This window comes from Ammospiza nelsoni, chromosome 3 (assembly GCF_027579445.1).
Source record: "Ammospiza nelsoni isolate bAmmNel1 chromosome 3, bAmmNel1.pri, whole genome shotgun sequence".
Classification (NCBI taxonomy): Eukaryota; Metazoa; Chordata; class Aves; order Passeriformes; family Passerellidae; genus Ammospiza; species Ammospiza nelsoni.
The window spans coordinates 114,852,138-114,870,893 of record NC_080635.1 but is presented as its reverse complement, the minus strand read 5'-3'; the positions used below and the strand labels follow the sequence as shown (position 1 = coordinate 114,870,893).

At 49.7% G+C, this 18,756-nt stretch overlaps 1 protein-coding gene across 1 annotated transcript in view; it reads right to left on the bottom strand.

The window, feature by feature from the left end:
• Nucleotides 1–18,756, bottom strand: part of DTNB (dystrobrevin beta) — a 147,691-nt gene that overhangs the window by 67,446 nt on the left and 61,489 nt on the right. Inside the window, exons 13-16 of the mRNA XM_059467613.1 lie at nt 16,478–16,565; nt 14,206–14,291; nt 10,956–11,069; nt 3,186–3,282 (exon numbers count right to left, since the gene is read on the bottom strand). Coding sequence (XP_059323596.1) covers nt 3,186–3,282; nt 10,956–11,069; nt 14,206–14,291; nt 16,478–16,565 — 385 coding nt within the window. The remainder of the gene's footprint in view (nt 1–3,185; nt 3,283–10,955; nt 11,070–14,205; nt 14,292–16,477; nt 16,566–18,756) is intronic.

Genomic DNA, 18,756 nt, shown 5'->3' with positions numbered 1-18,756 from the left:
AGGCAAAGCTGCATTGGCAGGGAATTCTGAGTTTTGGATTCCCCCAGCTCCAGAGGAACAGATGTTCTTCTGGAAGAGATTTCATCTGCAGGGCTCCAGAGGGGGAAAAGGGGATTTGAGTGGGATATTGAACTGGCTTCAGGAAAAAGCAGAATTCCAAACTTGGCAAGTGTGTTGTGCTCAGGTGTGGGACAGGATGGGGACGGGGGCTGGAATTCCTGCCCAGGATGGAACCAGGGGCTGGAATTCCTGCCTTCAACCCAGACCCAGAGAAAGCCACAACTGGGACCCTCACTCACCCCCTGCCCTGCTCCCCATTTATTTCCCAGTGCCAGTGGGGAGTGCTGAGCCCAGGTACCAACCCAAAATCCTTCAAACCCCCCCAGATCTGGGGTTCTGCAGGTTTTACCCACAAAAACCACACTGGGGAGCGCTGAACCACAGGTCCCAACCCCAACTCCTTCAAACCCCTCCAGATCTGGGGTTCTGCAGGTTTTACCCACAAAAACCACAGTGGGGAGTGCTGAGCCCAGGTACCAACCTCAACCCCTTCAAACGCCCCCAGATCTGGGGTTCTGCAGGTTTTACCCACAAAAACAACAGTGGGGAGCGCTGAACCACAGGTCCCAACCCCAACTCCTTCAAACCCCCCCAGATCTGGGGTTCTGCAGGTTTTACCCACAAAAACCACACTGGGGAGCGCTGAACCACAGGTCCCAACCTCAACCCCTTCAAACACCCCCAGACCTAAGGTTCTGCAGGTTTTACCCACACAAACCACAGTGGAGAGCCCAGGAACCAAGCCAAACCCCTTCAAACCTCCCTAGATCTGGGGTTCTGCAGGTTTTACCCACAAAAAGCCCGGAGGAACCTTCACCCCCTGCACCCCGCACAGAGCTGGCACGGAAATGGCTTTTGGCAAACTCAGGGAGGGTTTTTAGGGGGTGGCAGCAAAGCAGGGAGCCCAGGGGAGGGAGGGAAGGAAGGAAGGCAGGAAGTGGCGGAAGGAAGGAAGGAAGTGGCGGAAGGAAGTGGCGGAAGGAAGTGGTGGAAGGAAGGAAGGCAGGAAGGAAGTGGCGGAAGGAAGGGAAGGAAGGAAGGAAGTGGCGGAAGGAAGGAAGGAAGTGGCGGAAGGAAGGAAGGAAGTGGCGGAAGGAAGGAAGGAAGGAAGGAAGGAAGGAAGGAAGGAAGGAAGGAAGGAAGGAAGGAAGTGGCGGAAGGAAGTGGCGGAAGTGGCGGAAGGAAGTGGCGGAAGTGGCGGAAGTGGCGGAAGTGGCGGAAGGAAGTGGCGGAAGTGGCGGAAGGAAGGAAGGAAGGAAGTGGCGGAAGGAAGGAAGTGGCGGAAGGAAGTGGCGGAAGTGGCGGAAGGAAGTGGCGGAAGTGGCGGAAGGAAGGAAGTGGCGGAAGTGGCGGAAGGAAGTGGCGGAAGGAAGGAAGTGGCGGAAGGAAGTGGCGGAAGGAAGGAAGTGGCGGAAGGAAGTGGCGGAAGGAAGTGGCGGAAGGAAGTGGCGGAAGGAAGTGGCGGAAGGAAGGAAGGAAGGAAGTGGCGGAAGGAAGTGGCGGAAGGAAGTGGCGGAAGGAAGTGGCGGAAGGAAGTGGCGGAAGGAAGTGGCGGAAGGAAGTGGCGGAAGGAAGGAAGTGGCGGAAGGAAGTGGCGGAAGGAAGTGGCGGAAGGAAGTGGCGGAAGGAAGTGGCGGAAGGAAGTGGCGGAAGGAAGTGGCGGAAGGAAGGAAGTGGCGGAAGGAAGGAAGTGGCGGAAGGAAGGAAGTGGCGGAAGGAAGTGGCGGAAGGAAGTGGCGGAAGGAAGGAAGTGGCGGAAGGAAGTGGCGGAAGGAAGGAAGGAAGTGGCGGAAGTGGCGGAAGGAAGGAAGTGGCGGAAGTGGCGGAAGTGGCGGAAGTGGCGGAAGGAAGGAAGGAAGTGGCGGAAGGAAGGAAGTGGCGGAAGGAAGGAAGTGGCGGAAGGAAGGAAGTGGCGGAAGGAAGGAAGTGGCGGAAGGAAGGAAGTGGCGGAAGGAAGTGGCGGAAGGAAGTGGCGGAAGGAAGTGGCGGAAGGAAGTGGCGGAAGGAAGGAAGGAAGGAAGGAAGGAAGGAAGGAAGTGGCGGAAGGAAGTGGCGGAAGGAAGTGGCGGAAGGAAGTGGCGGAAGGAAGGAAGTGGCGGAAGGAAGTGGCGGAAGGAAGTGGCGGAAGGAAGTGGCGGAAGGAAGTGGCGGAAGGAAGTGGCGGAAGGAAGGAAGTGGCGGAAGGAAGGAAGTGGCGGAAGGAAGGAAGTGGCGGAAGGAAGGAAGTGGCGGAAGGAAGTGGCGGAAGGAAGTGGCGGAAGGAAGGAAGTGGCGGAAGGAAGTGGCGGAAGGAAGGAAGGAAGTGGCGGAAGTGGCGGAAGTGGCGGAAGTGGCGGAAGGAAGGAAGGAAGGAAGGAAGGAAGGAAGGAAGTGGCGGAAGGAAGGAAGTGGCGGAAGGAAGTGGCGGAAGGAAGTGGCGGAAGGAAGGAAGGAAGGAAGGAAGGAAGGAAGGAAGGAAGGAAGGAAGGAAGGAAGGAAGGAAGGAAGGAAGGAAGTGGCGGAAGGAAGTGGCGGAAGGAAGGAAGTGGCGGAAGGAAGTGGCGGAAGGAAGGAAGTGGCGGAAGGAAGTGGCGGAAGGAAGTGGCGGAAGGAAGTGGCAGAAGGAAGGGGCGGAAGGAAGGAAGGAAGTGGCGGAAGGAAGTGGCGGAAGGAAGTGGCGGAAGGAAGTGGCGGAAGGAAGTGGCGGAAGGAAGTGGCGGAAGGAAGGAAGGAAGTGGCGGAAGGAAGGAAGTGGCGGAAGGAAGGAAGTGGCGGAAGGAAGGAAGTGGCGGAAGGAAGGAAGTGGCGGAAGGAAGGAAGGAAGGAAGTGGCGGAAGGAAGGAAGGAAGGAAGTGGCGGAAGGAAGGAAGTGGCGGAAGGAAGTGGCGGAAGGAAGTGGCGGAAGGAAGTGGCGGAAGGAAGGAAGGAAGGAAGGAAGGAAGGAAGGAAGGAAGGAAGGAAGGAAGGAAGGAAGGAAGGAAGTGGCGGAAGGAAGTGGCGGAAGGAAGGAAGTGGCGGAAGGAAGTGGCGGAAGGAAGTGGCGGAAGTGGCGGAAGTGGCGGAAGTGGCGGAAGGAAGGAAGGAAGGAAGGAAGGAAGGAAGGGAGGAAGGAAGGAAGGAAGGAAGTTGTGCTTTTGGTTCCTTACTTTGAGCAGCTTCATCAGCCCCTCCAGCTGCACCATCAGCTCTCTCCTGCTCTCCTGCAGGGCTGACATCCTCTGCTCCAGCTCATCCTTCCTCTGCCTGTGCCAGGGACATGGGGGAGAGAGAGAGGAGAGACAAACTCAGGCTGTGTCAGAGCTGCCAGGGAGGGAATTCTCCTCTGTGAAAGTCACCCTGAAATCCAGCACTGGAGGTGACAATTCCCTTCTGCCCCCAGCCATGGCAGCTGCAGAGAAAAATACACTTTTATATGGATACATATCCACATTTTTCTGTCTCTGAGCATCCTGCAGAGCCCAGACTGAGCAGGAGGAGCTTTGGGGAGCAGAGAGAGGGAAATGGGAGGGCAGGAAATGTGAAAAATGCACATTTTATGATTGGCTTTTCACAAACATTAAAATGAATATTACATGTGTTACATTAGAAGGTTATGCTGTATTCGTTTTTTTGGTAGTGTGTTAAATACAGTTTTAGGTTATAACATAATGTTAAAATAGAAACTATGCTATGTAAGATGCTTTTTTAAAGAGAGGAATGAGATACTCTCACTGAGATAGCAGCCACAGGACACCTGAATCTTTCAGAGAAAGAGAATTTATTGCTCCCTTATCAGAAGAAATTAATTTCTTCCTGCCTTGCTCAGCCCTGGAGATGCGGTTAGGATTAAGAGGAAGGAGCTGACACTGCCCAGACAGAATCCTGTGTTTGAATGGAATTTATATGGAATTTATGCATCATGGATGAGGTGCATGAATGTGCAACAGGTTATTCTTATTAAGGGTTAATCCTCTGTTAACGTGGGGCCTTTTTCGGGCTTATTTTGCTCAGAAAAGGTACCCAGACATCCGTAACTCTTTGTTTTTATTGTCTCATATTGTCCTAAATCCCAATTGTTCAAATTATTATTACTCTAATTATATTGATATTTTTATAACCATTTTATTACTATTAAATAGTAATTAATTATTAATAATAAATTATTGAATAGCAAATAAATAATTAGCTAGGAATTATTTATTAATATTAAATTAAATAGTAAATAATTAAAAATTAAGTTAGATTTAAATTACTTTAAAATTATTTTTAAAATTAATGAAATTACATTAAAATTATTTAAAATAAAATGTAAAATTAATTTAAAATTAATTTACAATTATTTTCAAATTAATTTAAAATACAATTTAAAAATAATTTAAAAGAAATTTAAAACTATTTTCATATTAATTTAAAATAAAATTAAAAATTAATTTAAAATACGTATAAAATTAAATTAAAATCAATTTTAAATAACATTTAAAATTAATTTAAAATAAATATAACATTAGACAAAAATTAATTTAAAATAACATTTAAAATAAAATTTTAAATTTATTTAAAATACGTATAAAATTAAATTAAAATTAATTTTAAATAACATTTAAAATTAATTTTAAATAAATATAACATTAGACAAAAATTAATTTAAAGTAACATTCAAAATAAAATTTTAAATTGATTTAAAATAAATATAAAATTAATTTTAAAAATTAATTAATTAAGTATTACTTTTTAAATGTTAAAAACGAGTGATCGGTGTTTTTCCCAAGGAGAGAGGGGGACCCAGATCTCTCTGCAGAGCCCCAGCAGCCAGGCCCCGTCCCCTGCAGCACAGCCAGGTGACAGCAGGAGGTGACAGCAGCGACCTTCCCTTCCCTCCGTGCTGCACAAATCTCTGCAGCTGTTCCAGAGCCGCGGCTCGGCCTGGGCTGGTCTAAAACAGGAAAGTGGTGACGGATAAAGAGCGGCTCAAAGCCAGGCTTAGCCAGGCTGGGCTTTGTGTCACACACAGTGAGCCACGGCCCGGGCTGAGGGACTGCCAGCCTGCAGGGACACTGGGGACAGCAGGATGTGCCAGTCTGGGGACAGCAGGACGTGCCAGTCTGGGGACAGCAGGAGGTGCCAGTCTGGGGACACCAGGACGTGCCACTGTGGGGACAGCAGGACGTGCCAGTGTGGGGACACCAGGATGTGCCAGTGTGGGGACACCAGGATGTGCCAGTGTGGGGACAGCAGGACGTGCCAGCCTGGGGACAGCAGGACGTGCCAGTGTGGGGACACCAGGACGTGCCAGTGTGGGGACAGCAGGACGTGCCAGTGTGGGGACACCAGGACGTGCCAGTGTGGGGACACCAGGACGTGCCACTGTGGGGACAGCAGGACGTGCCAGCCCTGTGTCACAGTGTGGGTACACCAGGATGTGCCAGTGTGGGGACAGCAGGATGTGCCAGTGTGGGGACAGCAGGACGTGCCAGCCTGGGGACACCAGGATGTGCCAGCCCTGTGTCACAGTGAGGGGACACCAGGATGTGCCAGCCTGGGGACACCAGGATGTGCCAGCCCTATGTCACAGTGTGGGGACAGCAGGATGTGCCAGCCCTATGTCACAGTGTGGGGACAGCAGGACATGCCAGTCTGGGGACACCAGAATGTGCCAGCCTGGGGACAGCAGGATGTGCCAGCCCTGTGTCACAGTGAGGGGACAGCAGGATGTGCCAGTGTGGGGACAGCAGGACGTGCCAGTGCGGGGACAGCAGGATGTGCCAGTGTGGGGACACCAGGATGTGTCAGCCCTGTGTCACAGTGAGGGGACACCAGGATGTGCCAGTGTGGGGACAGCAGGACGTGCCAGCCTGGGGACACCAGGATGTGCCAGCCCTATGTCACAGTGTGGAGACAGCAGGATGTGCCAGCCCTATGTCACAGTGTGGGGACAGCAGGACATGCCAGTCTGGGGACACCAGAATGTGCCAGCCTGGGGACAGCAGGATGTGCCAGCCCTGTGTCACAGTGAGGGGACAGCAGGATGTGCCAGTGTGGGGACAGCAGGACGTGCCAGTGCGGGGACAGCAGGATGTGCCAGTGTGGGGACACCAGGACGTGCCAGTGTGGGGACACCAGGATGTGCCAGTGTGGGGACACCAGGATGTGCCAGTGTGGGGACAGCAGGACGTGCCAGTCTGGGGACACCAGGATGTGCCAGCCCTGTGTCACAGAGTGGGGACACCAGGATGTGCCAGCCCTATGTCACAGTGTGGGGACAGCAGGACATGCCAGTCTGGGGACACCAGAATGTGCCAGCCTGGGGACACCAGGATGTGCCAGCCCTGTGTCACAGTGAGGGGACAGCAGGATGTGCCAGCCCTGTGTCACACTCTGGGGACACCAGGATGTGCCAGCCAGGGCAGAATGTCACCTCCTGGAGGCTCTGAGTGCCCTGGAGCTGGCACTGGCACACTGGGGGTAATCCACAAAAAGAGTTCTTTAAAGAACAGAAAATTATGGAATATTTATATATTCCATTATTATTATTACTATTGCTATTACTATTACTATTACTATTACTATTACTATTGCTATTGCTATTGCTATTGCTATTACTATTACTATTACTATTAATTTATAGGTTTAATATAACAAATTTTAACCACCCTGAGGCTGGCACTGGCACACTGTGGGCAATCCACAAAAAGAGTCCTTTAAAGAACTCAGGAATATCATTATTATTATTACTGCTACTACTACTACTACTTTTCATCATCTTCATCATCATCATCATCATCATCATCATCATCATCATCATCATCATCAGCATCATCATTTCTATATTTAATATAACAAATTTTAACCACCCTGGGTGTTTCTGTGGCACTGGCACACTGTGGACAATCCACACTGGGAATTTTAACAGGAGCTGTTCTTTAAAGGACAGAAAACTCTGGAATAGTTACATATTCAAAATAATAAGAGTAATAGTAATAATGTTAGAGATATTGTTATCACTATCATTATCATTATTTATATATTTAATATAACAAATATTAAACACCCTGGGTGCTGGGTGTTTAATATATTTAATATAACAAATATTAAACACCCTGGGTGCTGGCACTGGCACACTATGGACAATCCACCCTGGGAATCTGAACAGGAGCTGTTCTTTAAAGGACAAAAACCTCTGGAATATTTCTATATTCCATATATAAATATAAATATTTCTATATAAATATATAAATAGAACTGTATAATATAATTATATAATGTAAATATAAATATACATTTCTATATTTAATATAACAAATATTAACCACGCTGGGTGTTTCTCTGGCACTGGCACGCTGTGGGAATTTGAACAGGAGATGTTTGTTAAAGGACAGAAAACTGGAATATTTCCACATTCATTATTATTACTATTACTATTACTATTACTACTATTACTTTTATTACTATTATTATTATCCACAGACTCTTATGTACAGCAAACACAATTTTTTCCTTTAACTACTTTACATCTTTAAGACCTGTTCAGTGTGGTTTCCCTTTGGCTCTGTTTTTAGGGTGTGTGCATTCTTTGGTTGTGGATTTAGGTTTTTTTTTAATTATTACTTTCATTTTGGCTCTGGCCCACGCTGCCTTCAGGCACTGAGTGCTGATGGTTGGTATGTTTGTACTAGGTGGTGTTTTCATGTGTTTGTGGAATGTTATCTCATCTAAGTAGCTAATAATAATAATTACTGTTATTGTACATTATAATATCGGCTCACATTACATATATAATAATAATAATTAATTATAATGCATTATAATAATAATTATACATTATAATATTGGCTTACATTATATATACATTATAATAATAAAAATTATTAATTATAATGCATTATAATAATAATTATACATTATAATATTGGCTCACATTATATATACATTATAATAAAAATAGTAATAAATAATTACAATGTATTATAATAATTATTATACATCATAATATTGGCTTACATTCTATATACATTATTATAATCAACTATATTAATAAAAATTTATAATAATACATTATAATGATTATACATTATAATATTGGCTTACATTATACATACATTATTATAATTATCCTAATAATAAATAATTATAATGCATTATCACAATTATTATACATTATAATATTGTCCTACATTCTATATACATTATTATAATTAATTCTAATTATAATAATGCATTATAATAATACATTATAATAATTGTACATTATAATATTGGCTTACATTATATACACATTATTCCAATTAATTATAATAATCAGTAATTATAATAAATAATTATTATAATTATTATACATTTTAATACTGGCTTTTTGCAAATATTAAAATAGATTTAAAATAATTTATTAAAATAAATTTTATATGTGTATTTTTAAAGTAAGTGTTATAAAGATCTGGTTTTTTATTGCTGTTGGTAATTAAGCTTGGGGAAATAACTAAGATAAGTATCTAATAATAATAACAAAAATAATAATTATGACCAATATACATTATAATACTGGCTTTTTGCAAATATTAAAATAAATTTTTAAAATTATTATTAAATTTTAAATTAATTATTAAAATAAATTTTATATGTGTAATGTTAAAGTCACTTTGTCATAAAGATATGGGATTTTCTTCTGTTGTTAATTAAGCTTAGGGAAATAACTAATATAATTATCTAATAATAATAATTACTATTATTATACATTATAATATTGGCTATATTGGCTTTTCACAAATTAAAATAAATTTTAAATAAATTATCATTAAAATTTAAAATAAATTATTACAATAAATTTTATATGTGTAATGTTAAAGTCACTTTGTTGTAAAGATAAGTATAATTGTGGTAAAACGCCTACTTTGCACAGGGCAGTAAAGGTGTTTGCACAAGGGAGTAAAGGTGTTTTCTCAAAGGAGTAAAGGTGTTTTCTCAGGGGTGTAAAGGTGTTTTCTCAGGGGTGTAAAGGTGTTTTCTCAAGGGAATAAAGGTGCTTCTCAGAGGAGTAAAGGTGTTTTCTCAGGGGTGTAAAGGTGTTTTCTCAGAGGAGTAAAGGTGTTTTCTCAGAGGAGTAAAGGTGTTTTCTCAAAGGAGTAAGGGTGTTTTCACAGAGGAGTAAACACAGCAGTAAAGGTGTTTCCCAGGGCAGTAAAGGTGTTTTCTCAGAGGGGTAGAGGTGTTTCCCAGGGCAGTAAAGCTGTTTCTCAGGCACTAAAGGTGTTTCCCAGGGCAGCAAAGCTGTTTCACAGACAATCACCCACACCATGCCCAGTCCCACGGGTCCCTGGTGCCCAAACTCAAACTCCTCCCTGAGCTGTCCCACCAAGGCAGGGAAGTCTTTATTGACCCCTGAGGGGCTCAAGGGGCTGCCTCGGCCCCGAGTGTGAGATGGCCCAGCCCGGTAACCCAGCCCCGTAGCCCAGCCCAGTGTCCCCGTAGCCCAGCCCAGTGTCCCTGTAGCCCAGCCCAGTGTCCCAGTAGCCCAGCCCAGTAGCCCAGCCCCACAATCCAGTAGCTCAGCCCGATATCCTGGTGGCCCAGCCAGGTATCCCAGTAGCCCACTCCAGTATCCTTGTATCCTGCTATTTCACTATCCCAGTACCCCACTATCCCGCTATCCCAGTATCCCGCTATCCTGTTATCCCAGTATCCCGCTATCCCACTATCGCAGTGGCCCATTCTGGTACCCCAGCAGCCCATCCCAGTACCCCGCTATGCCATCCTGGTATCCCAGTAGCCCACCCCAGTATCCCTGTATCCCGCTATCCCAGTACCCCTGTACCCTGTACCCTGCTATCCCAGTACCCGAGTATCCCGCCATCCCAGTATCCCATTCGCCCATCCTGCTATCCCAGCAGCCCATCCCAGTATCCCCGTAGCCCACCCCTGTATCCTGCTATCCCAGTATCCCAGTATCCCTGTATCCTGCTATCCCAGTATCCTGCTATCCCAGTATCCCAGTATCCTGCTATCCCGCTATCTTGCTATCCCAGTACCCCGCTATCCTAGTACCTCAGTATCCCAGTATCCCACTATCCTGGTAGCCCACCCCAGTAGCCCATCCTGGTAACCCAGTAGCCCATCCCGGTACCCCAGTACCCCAGTATCCTGCTATCCCAGTACCCCAGTACCCCATTACCCCAGTACCCCAGAACCTCGCTATCCCAGTACCCCAGTATCCCAGTACCCCCGTACCCCAGTGCCCCCCTGCCCCAGTACCCCGCTATCCCGGTACCCCAGTACCCTCGTACCCCAGTACCCCAATACTCCACTATCCCAGTACCCCCAGAACCCCAGCACCCCAGTACCCCATTATATCAGTCCCCCAGTACCCCCCAGTACCCCGCTGTCCCAGTACCCCAGTACCCCGCTATCCCGGTACCCCAGTATCCCAGCACCCAGTACCCTGCTATCCCAGTACTCCACTATCCCAGCACCCCAGTATCCCAGTGTACCCCATTACCCCATTACCCCGCTATCCCAGTCCCCCAGTACCCCAGTACCCCGCTATCCCAGCACCCCAGCACCCCAATACCCCAGTATCCCAGTGTACCCCAGTATCCCAGTGTACCCCAGCACCCCAGTACCCCAGTACCCCAGTGTACCCCAGTACCCCAGCACCCCAGTGTACCCCAGCACCCCAGTACCCCAGTGTACCCCAGTACCCCAGCACCCCAGTGTACCCCAGTACCCCAGTATCCCAGTGTACCCCAGCACCCCAGTACCCCAGTATCCCAGTGTACCCCAGTACCCCAGCACCCCAGTGTACCCCAGTACCCCAGTGTACCCCAGCACCCCAGTGTCCCCCAGTACCCCAGTGTCCCCCAGTACCCCAGTGTACCCCAGCACCCCAGTACCCCAGTGTACCCCAGCACCCCAGTACCCCAGTGCACCCCAGCACCCCGGTGCGTTACCGCAGCAGGCGCAGCTCCGCCAGCAGCGTGGGGTTCTGCTGCGCCTTCTCGGGCGTGGGCTGCGACGCCTGCTCGTGCTCCAGCCGCAGCCGCTGGATCTCCTGCAGGATCTCCCTGCACACACAGGGGGGAAAGGACAGGGTCAGTGCTGGGAAAACACCTGTTTATCACTGGCTTTTAGCAAATATTAAAATTAATACTATATGTGTGATGTCAGAAAGTTATGCTGTATCAATTTTCCTGTTTATCACTGGCTTTTTACAGATATTCACATGAATATTATGTGTGTGATGTCAGAAAGTTAGGCTGTATCAATTCTCCTGTTTATCATTGTCATTTCACAAATATTAACGTGAATATTTGTCCTAGGGTGATGTTATGATGCTTGTATCCCCGTTTGTGTGTTCTGTTTATGCTGGATATTGTGTTCTGTGCATTCAAGACTGGCTCTGAGGAGTGAAAGTTTTGTTTTGGTTTCTTATCAGCCTCCCCACAGCTGGTAGGACACAGGGCAGTATGTGGTGCTGCTTTTGCTTTTTGCTTGGCTCTTTGCTCTCGTTCTTGCTTTGTTCTTGCTTTTAGCTTCTGCTCATTAGTTAGTTTAGCTAAGCAGTCCAAATTTTCCCTGGGCTGTTTCTCCTTTCCCTTGTTTTGGACCTACTGGAACCTGCTCTGGACTGGGCCCTGGGAACAGCGAGAGTTTGCACCCTGTGGCTGCAGCAGCTGCCCCAGCCCCGGAGGGACTGAGAACAGAGCCACCACCCCCAAGAGAGACTTTCTGAACTTGTCATCTTTTCAGAGTGTTGTCATCTGATATTGTTCATTTTGTGTGCTGTGCCCGTTCAACAAACGGGTTCTTTCCACTGCTCTCCGAGGAATCCTTCCCAAACTGGTTGTGGGGAGGGGCCGTGTGGGTTTGCTTACTGGAGGGGCCCCATTTTGGAGATTTTCTCCCAAATTTGCCCTAAACCTGGACATGGGCACAGCCAGGCATGGATAAGGATGTGGGCACAGCCAGGACAGGGATGTGGGCACAGCCTGGCATGGACAGGGATGTGGGCACAGAACCAGAACAGGGATGTGGGCACAGCCAGAACAGAGATGTGGGCATAGCCAGGACAGGGATGTGGGCACATCCAGCACAGGGATGTGGGCATTGCCCCAGGAAAGGGATGTGGGCACAGCCTGGCATGGACAGGGATGTGGGCACAGAACCAGGACAGGGATGTGGGCACAGCCAGAACAGGGATGTGGGCACAGAACCAGAACAGAGATGTGGGCATAGCCAGGACAGAGATGTGGGCATTGCCCCAGGAAAGGGATGTGGGCACAGCCTGGCATGGACAGGGATGTGGGCACAGCCCCAGGACAGGGATGTGGGCACAGCCAGCACAGGGATGTGGGCACAGCCCCAGGAAAGGGATGTGAGCACAGCCCCAGGACCTGGCACATCCTTTACTTCCCCAGGATCAATCTCTCCCTGCAATCTCTCCATTCCCTGGCACAGAACAGTCTCGGAGCTGCTCCAGGAGGCTCCAATCCAGCCTCAGGGGCTGCAGGGGGGCTCTGGGGCAGCTCTGGCACAGCCCAGTGCCCTTCCCCGAGCAGCCCGTGGGCACAGCCCCAAACCCTGCAGAGGGACGGGGCCAGGACGGCCCAGGGCTCCCTGCAGCAGGGATGGAGCCCTTCCAAGAGCACAGAGTCACCTCCAGCTCTCCTTGCTGCCACTGCAGAGCTGCTCTGCTGCCAGGGGATCTCCAGGAACCATTCCAAACTCTGCCGGGGCACCAAGGCTGCAGCACCGCCAGGGCTGTCACAGACACCACCTTTTATGAAAAAATCCCTTCCTTGGGATTTTTCCTCCTGAGAAGCTGAGAGGCCTCAGGAACAAAATGTAAACATTGATTATCTGCTGCTGTGGGATGCAACAGGTGCATCTGGGATTGGCCTCGTGGGGTTGTTTCTAATTAATGGCCAATCACAGTCAGCTGGCTCAGACTGTCTCAGTCAGTCACAAGCATTTGTTGTGATTCTTTTTATATTCTTAGCCAGCCTTCTGAGGAAATCCTTTCTTCTATTCTTTTAGTATAGTTTTAATATAATATATATCATAAAATAATAAATCAGCCTTCTGGAACATGGAGTTAGATCCTCGTCTCTTCCCTCATCCTGGGACCCCTGTGAACACCACCACAGCAGGGCTGAGCTGCTCCTGCCCTCCAGGAACTGCTCCTGCTCCAAAGGGCCCTGGAGCAGCCTTTTCCCTCTGCTGAGGGTGCCTGGGGACAGGGATGGGCACAGGGAGAGCCTGGAGGGCTCCACAGCTGACCCTCTGCAGCAACAAAAATCCTCTGGGTGGCTTTGGAAGGGACCTCAGAGCCCACCCAGTGCCACCCCTGACACCTCCCACTGTGCCAAACCCAGTGTCCAGCCTGGCCTTGGGCACTGCCAGGGATCCAGGGGCAGCCCCAGCTGCTCTGGGTGATGCCTTGTGCAGGCTGAGCTGGAGCAGAGGCTAGGCAGAGCTAAAGAATCAAACAGGGATTTATTCAAAGCATCTCCTGCATGGATCCACCTTGGGCAGCACAAGGGCCCAGCCAGGGCTGCACCCAAGATGAACCAAAATGGTCCCAAGATGAACCCAAGATGAACCAAAATGGCCCCAAAATGGTCCCAAGATGAACCAAAATGGTCCCAAAATGAACCCAAGATGAACCAAACTGGCCCCAAAATGAACCCAAGATGAACCAAAATGGCCCCAAAATGCAGAACCAGGCACGGGGTCTGTCACTGGGATCAGTTCTGCTCCATTTGCACCTTGCAGTTCATTGTCCCATTCCAGCTTTAGCCCATGCAGTCCCACCCTCGTTTTTCTCTCTCCTGTTTGTGCTCCTGGGCTGAGATTTGGGTCATTTGTCCTTGGTGCCCAGCTGGAGCAGGAATTGTTTTGTGTCCCTGCTCTGTGCCCAGAGCTCAGCATCCCTGATATGAAACCCAGACCCACACACCAAAGCAGCACAGAACGTGAAAAGATCCCAGCTCTGAGTTTTGCTGGATGTGCCAGTGCTGGAGAAGATGATTTTAAGAAGATTAAAGATGATCAAACGCCCTCCCTGGGGAACAGGGCAGGGCAGCCCCTCCCCGTGGGTAATTAACGGATGTTAATGAGTAATTAATGAGTGAATGGGGCAGGTGCAGGCCAGCACAGCCCTGGGGAGGGCAGCAGGGCTGTGCCAGCAGGGCTCTGTACCTGTTCTTGTTCTCCAGCTCTGCTATCAGCTGCCTCTGCTGCTTGTTGGCATCGAAGCTGAAGGGCAGGTCTGCAGGGGGACGGGGCTGCAGAGAGAGCAGGGGGTCAGAAAGGGCAGAAAACACCGGGAATGCAGGCACAGAAATCACAGAAAATACAGAAATCACGGGGAATGCAGCCGCACAAATCACAGAAAATACAGAAATCACACAATCACAGAAATCACACACAGTACAGTCACGGAAGTCACAGAAAATACAGAAAACACACAATCACGGAAATCACTGAGAATAATCACAGAAATCACAGAAAATACAGTCACAGAAATCACACGGTCACAGAAATCGCACAGTCACAGAAATCGCAGAATCACAGAGAATACAGTCACAGAAATCAGAGTAGCAGAAAACACAGAAATCACAGAAATTACAGAGAAATCACAGAAATCACACGCTCACAGAAATCAGAGAAACCACACCAATCACACAATCACAGAAAACACAGAAATTACAGAAATCACACAAATCGCGGAAAGCAGAAAACACAGAAATCACAGAAAATACACAAATCACACAATCACAGAAATTAGAGAAATCACAGAAATCACAGAAAACACATAATCATATAAATCAGAGAAATCACACAAATCACACCATTCAAATCACAGAAATCACAGAATCACACCAATCACAAGCACAGAAATCACAGAAATAACAGAAATCACACAATCACAGAAATCAGAGAAATCACACCAATCACAGAAATCAGTGAAAATACACAAATCACAGAAAATACACAAATCCCACAATCACAGAAAACACAGAAATCACAGAATCACACAATCACAGAAATCACACCAATCACAGAAATCACAGAAAATACACAATCACACAAGTCACAGAAAACACAGAAATGACACAAATCATACAAACCATAGAAAACACATAAAATACAGAAATTATATAAATTACACAAATAATAGAAAACACATAAAACATAGAAATCACACAAATGATACAATCACACAATCACGGAAATAATATCAATCACAGAAATCACAGAAATTACACAATCACAGAAGTCACAGAAAACACAGAAATTACAGAAATCACACAATCACACCGATCACGCAATCATACAAATCATAGAAAACACAGAAAACACACAATCACAGAAATCATATCAATCACAGAAAACACAAACACAGAAGTCACAGAAAACACAGATATCACACAAATCACACCAATCACAGAAGTCACACATTCACAGAAATAATGTAAATCACAGAAAACACAGAAAATACACAATCACACCAATCACACAAGTAACAGAAAACACAGAAATGACAGAAATCACACAATCATACAATCGCACAAATCATAGAAAACACAGAAATCACATAAATCACACAATCACACCAGTGCCACCAGTCCCACAATCACACCAGTGCCACCAGTCCCTCCCTGGTTTGCAGCCACAGCCCCCAGCCCTGCGTGCCCCCAGGGTGTCACAGGCTCCCAGGGCTGAGCTCCCTGCCCACCCTGCACAGCACCAATTCCATTTTCCTCTGTTTTTTGAAGCCCTTCAGGACACAAAGCCAAGCCCCAGAGCCCCAGTGGCTCCTCCTGGGCACAGAACCAGCCCTTGCTTTGCTCAAAAACTCTGCTCAAACCCTGAGTGTCCCCCCAGTGTCCCCATGGCAGGACAGGGCACTCACAGCATTGCCAGCAGTGTCCCCCAGTGTCCCCCAGTGTCCCCATGGCACTCACAGCATTGCCAGCAGTGTCCCCCAGTGTCCCCCAGTGTCCCCATGGCACTCACAGCATTGCCAGCAGTGTCCCCCAGTGTCCCCCAGTGTCCCCATGGCACTCACAGCATTGCCAGCAGTGTCCCCCAGTGTCCCCCCAGTGTCCCCATGGCACTCACAGCATTGCCAGCAGTGTCCCCCAGTGTCCCCCCAGTGTCCCCATGGCACTCACAGCATTGCCAGCAGTGTCCCCCAGTGTCCCCCAGTGTCCCCATGGCACTCACAGCATTGCCAGCAGTGTCCCCCAGTGTCCCCCAGTGTCCCCATGGCACTCACAGCATTGCCAGCAGTGTCCCCCAGTGTCCCCCAGTGTCCCCATGGCACTCACAGCATTGCCAGCAGTGTCCCCCAGTGTCCCCGTGGCACTCACAGCATTGCCAGCAGTGTCCCCCAGTGTCCCCCCAGTGTCCCCATGGCACTCACAGCATTGCCAGCAGTGTCCCCCAGTGTCCCCATGGCACTCACAGCATTGCCAGCCTCGGCAGCCAAGCGCGCGGCGTAGCGGGCGATGAGCCGGTGCTCCTCGTCCAGCCGGCCTGGGCTGTCCAGGGCACTGCAAAACAGCACAGGGTGAGAGCAGGGAACTGTGAAACCTGATCAGAACCAGCCCAGGGCACTGCCAAACCAACCCAGAGCCAGCCCAGGGCACTGCAAAACAATCACAGTGAGACGGGGCACTGCCAAGCCTGACCACAGCCAGCCCAGCAAACCTCAAAACCAACCCAGGGCCAGCCCAGGGCACTGTAAAACCTGATCAGAGGCCAGAGCACTACCAAACCTGACCAGAGCCAGCCCAGGGAACTGTGAAACCTGACCAGAACCAATCCAGGGCTGTCCAGGGCACTGTAAAACCAACCCAGAGTGAGCCCAGGACACCTCAAAACCAGCCCAGAGCCAGCCCAGAGCACTGCAGAACAACCCAGAGTGAGCCCAGGGAACTGCAAACCCTGACCAGAGCCAGCCCAGAGCACTGCAAAACAGCACAGGGTGAGCCCAGGGCTGCCAGGACACCCCAAAACCAAACCCAGAGCCAGCCCAGGGTTCCAGGACACTCCCAAACCTGACAAGAGTCAGCCCAGGGCACTGCAAAACAGCACAGGGTGAGCCCAGGGAACTGTGAAATCAACCCAGAGCCAGCCCAGGGAACCTCAAAACCAACCCAGAGTGAGCCCAGGGAACTGCAAACCTGACCAGAGCTACCCCAAGGCACTGCAAAGCAGCACGGGGTGAGCCCAGGACACTGTGAAACCTGACCAGAGTGAGCCCAGGGCTGTCCAGGGCACTGCCAAACCAACCCAGAGTGAGCCAGGGCACTGTAGAACCTGACCAGAGCCAGCCCAGGGAACCTCAAAGCCAACCCAGAGCCAGGCCAGGGCACTGCCAAACCTGAGCAGAGCCAGCCCAGAGAACTGCAAACCAACCCAGAGTGAGCCCAGCGAACCTCAAAAGCAAGCCCAGAGCCAGCGCAGGGCTCCAGGACACCCCCAAACCCCCCAGAGCCAGCCCAGGGAACCAGAGCTGGGTGGGAGGAGGACGCAGGGAGAGAATCCACAGGGTTCCCCAGCAGCAGAGGAGGGAGAGGGCTCACACACAATCCCCTGAGCTAAAAACACCATTCTGGGTGATCTGGCCCAGATCTGTGCCCCTTGCAGGGGTATTGAGAGGGCTCACAAAGAATTCCATGAGTTACAAACACCATTCCAGGGGATCTGGCCCCTCCTGGCAGCGCTGTGCTCCTTGTAGGGGTGTGGAGAGGGCTCACAGAGAACCCCCTGAGCTAAAAACTCCTTTCCAGGTGATCTGTCCCAGATCTGTGCTGCTTGCAGGGGTATTGAGAGGGCTCACACACAGTCCCCTGGGTTAAGAACACCATTCCAGGTGATCTGGTCCTTCTTGAGCTAAAAACTCCTTTCCAGGTGATCTGTCCCAGATCTGTGCTCCTTGCAGGGGCATTGAGAGGGCTCACACACAGTCCCCTGGGTTAAGAACACCATTCCAGGGGATCTGGAAGTGCTGTGCCCCTTGCCCAGCCAGGCCCTGGGGGCTGGCACAGGTCTGGCACAGGTCTGGCAGCAGGAAACCCCAGGCTGGTGTGGCTGGGAAGGGTCCCCAAAGCCCGGCCAGTGCCACCCCTGCCATGGCAGTGCCACCTTGCCCTGTGCCAGGGGCTCCAGCTCAGCCCTGATGGAAAGGAGGGACCAGGACAGGTCACACACCGGGGCTGGGCACACCTGGGCTGGGGACAGTGACACTGAGGGGACCCTGGGGACAGGCAACAGTGCCAGGGCAGCAGGAGATGCCAGGGAAGGGAAGGGAAGGGAAGGGAAGGGAAGGGAAGGGAAGGGAAGGGAAGGGAAGGGAAGGGAAGGGAAGGGAAGGGAAGGGAAGGGAAGGGAAGGGAAGGGAAGGGAAGGGAAGGGAAGGGAAGGGAAGGGAAGGGAAGGGAAGGGAAGGGAAGGGAAGGGAAGGGAAGGGAAGGGAAGGGAAGGGAAGGGAAGGGAAGGGAAGGGGGTGGGACTGGCACAGCAGAAGGGAGGGGAAAGGTGTGCCAGGATGGGTCCCTGTGCCAGCCCAGAGGGGACACACACAGCCTGGGCAGGACAGGGGACACTCAGGGAATGGGGACACTCAGGGAGAAGGGACACTGAGGGACAGGGGACATTCAGGGGACACCCAGGGAATGGGGACACTCAGGGGACACTCAGGGACAGGGGACACTCAGGGGACACCCAGGGGCAGGGGAC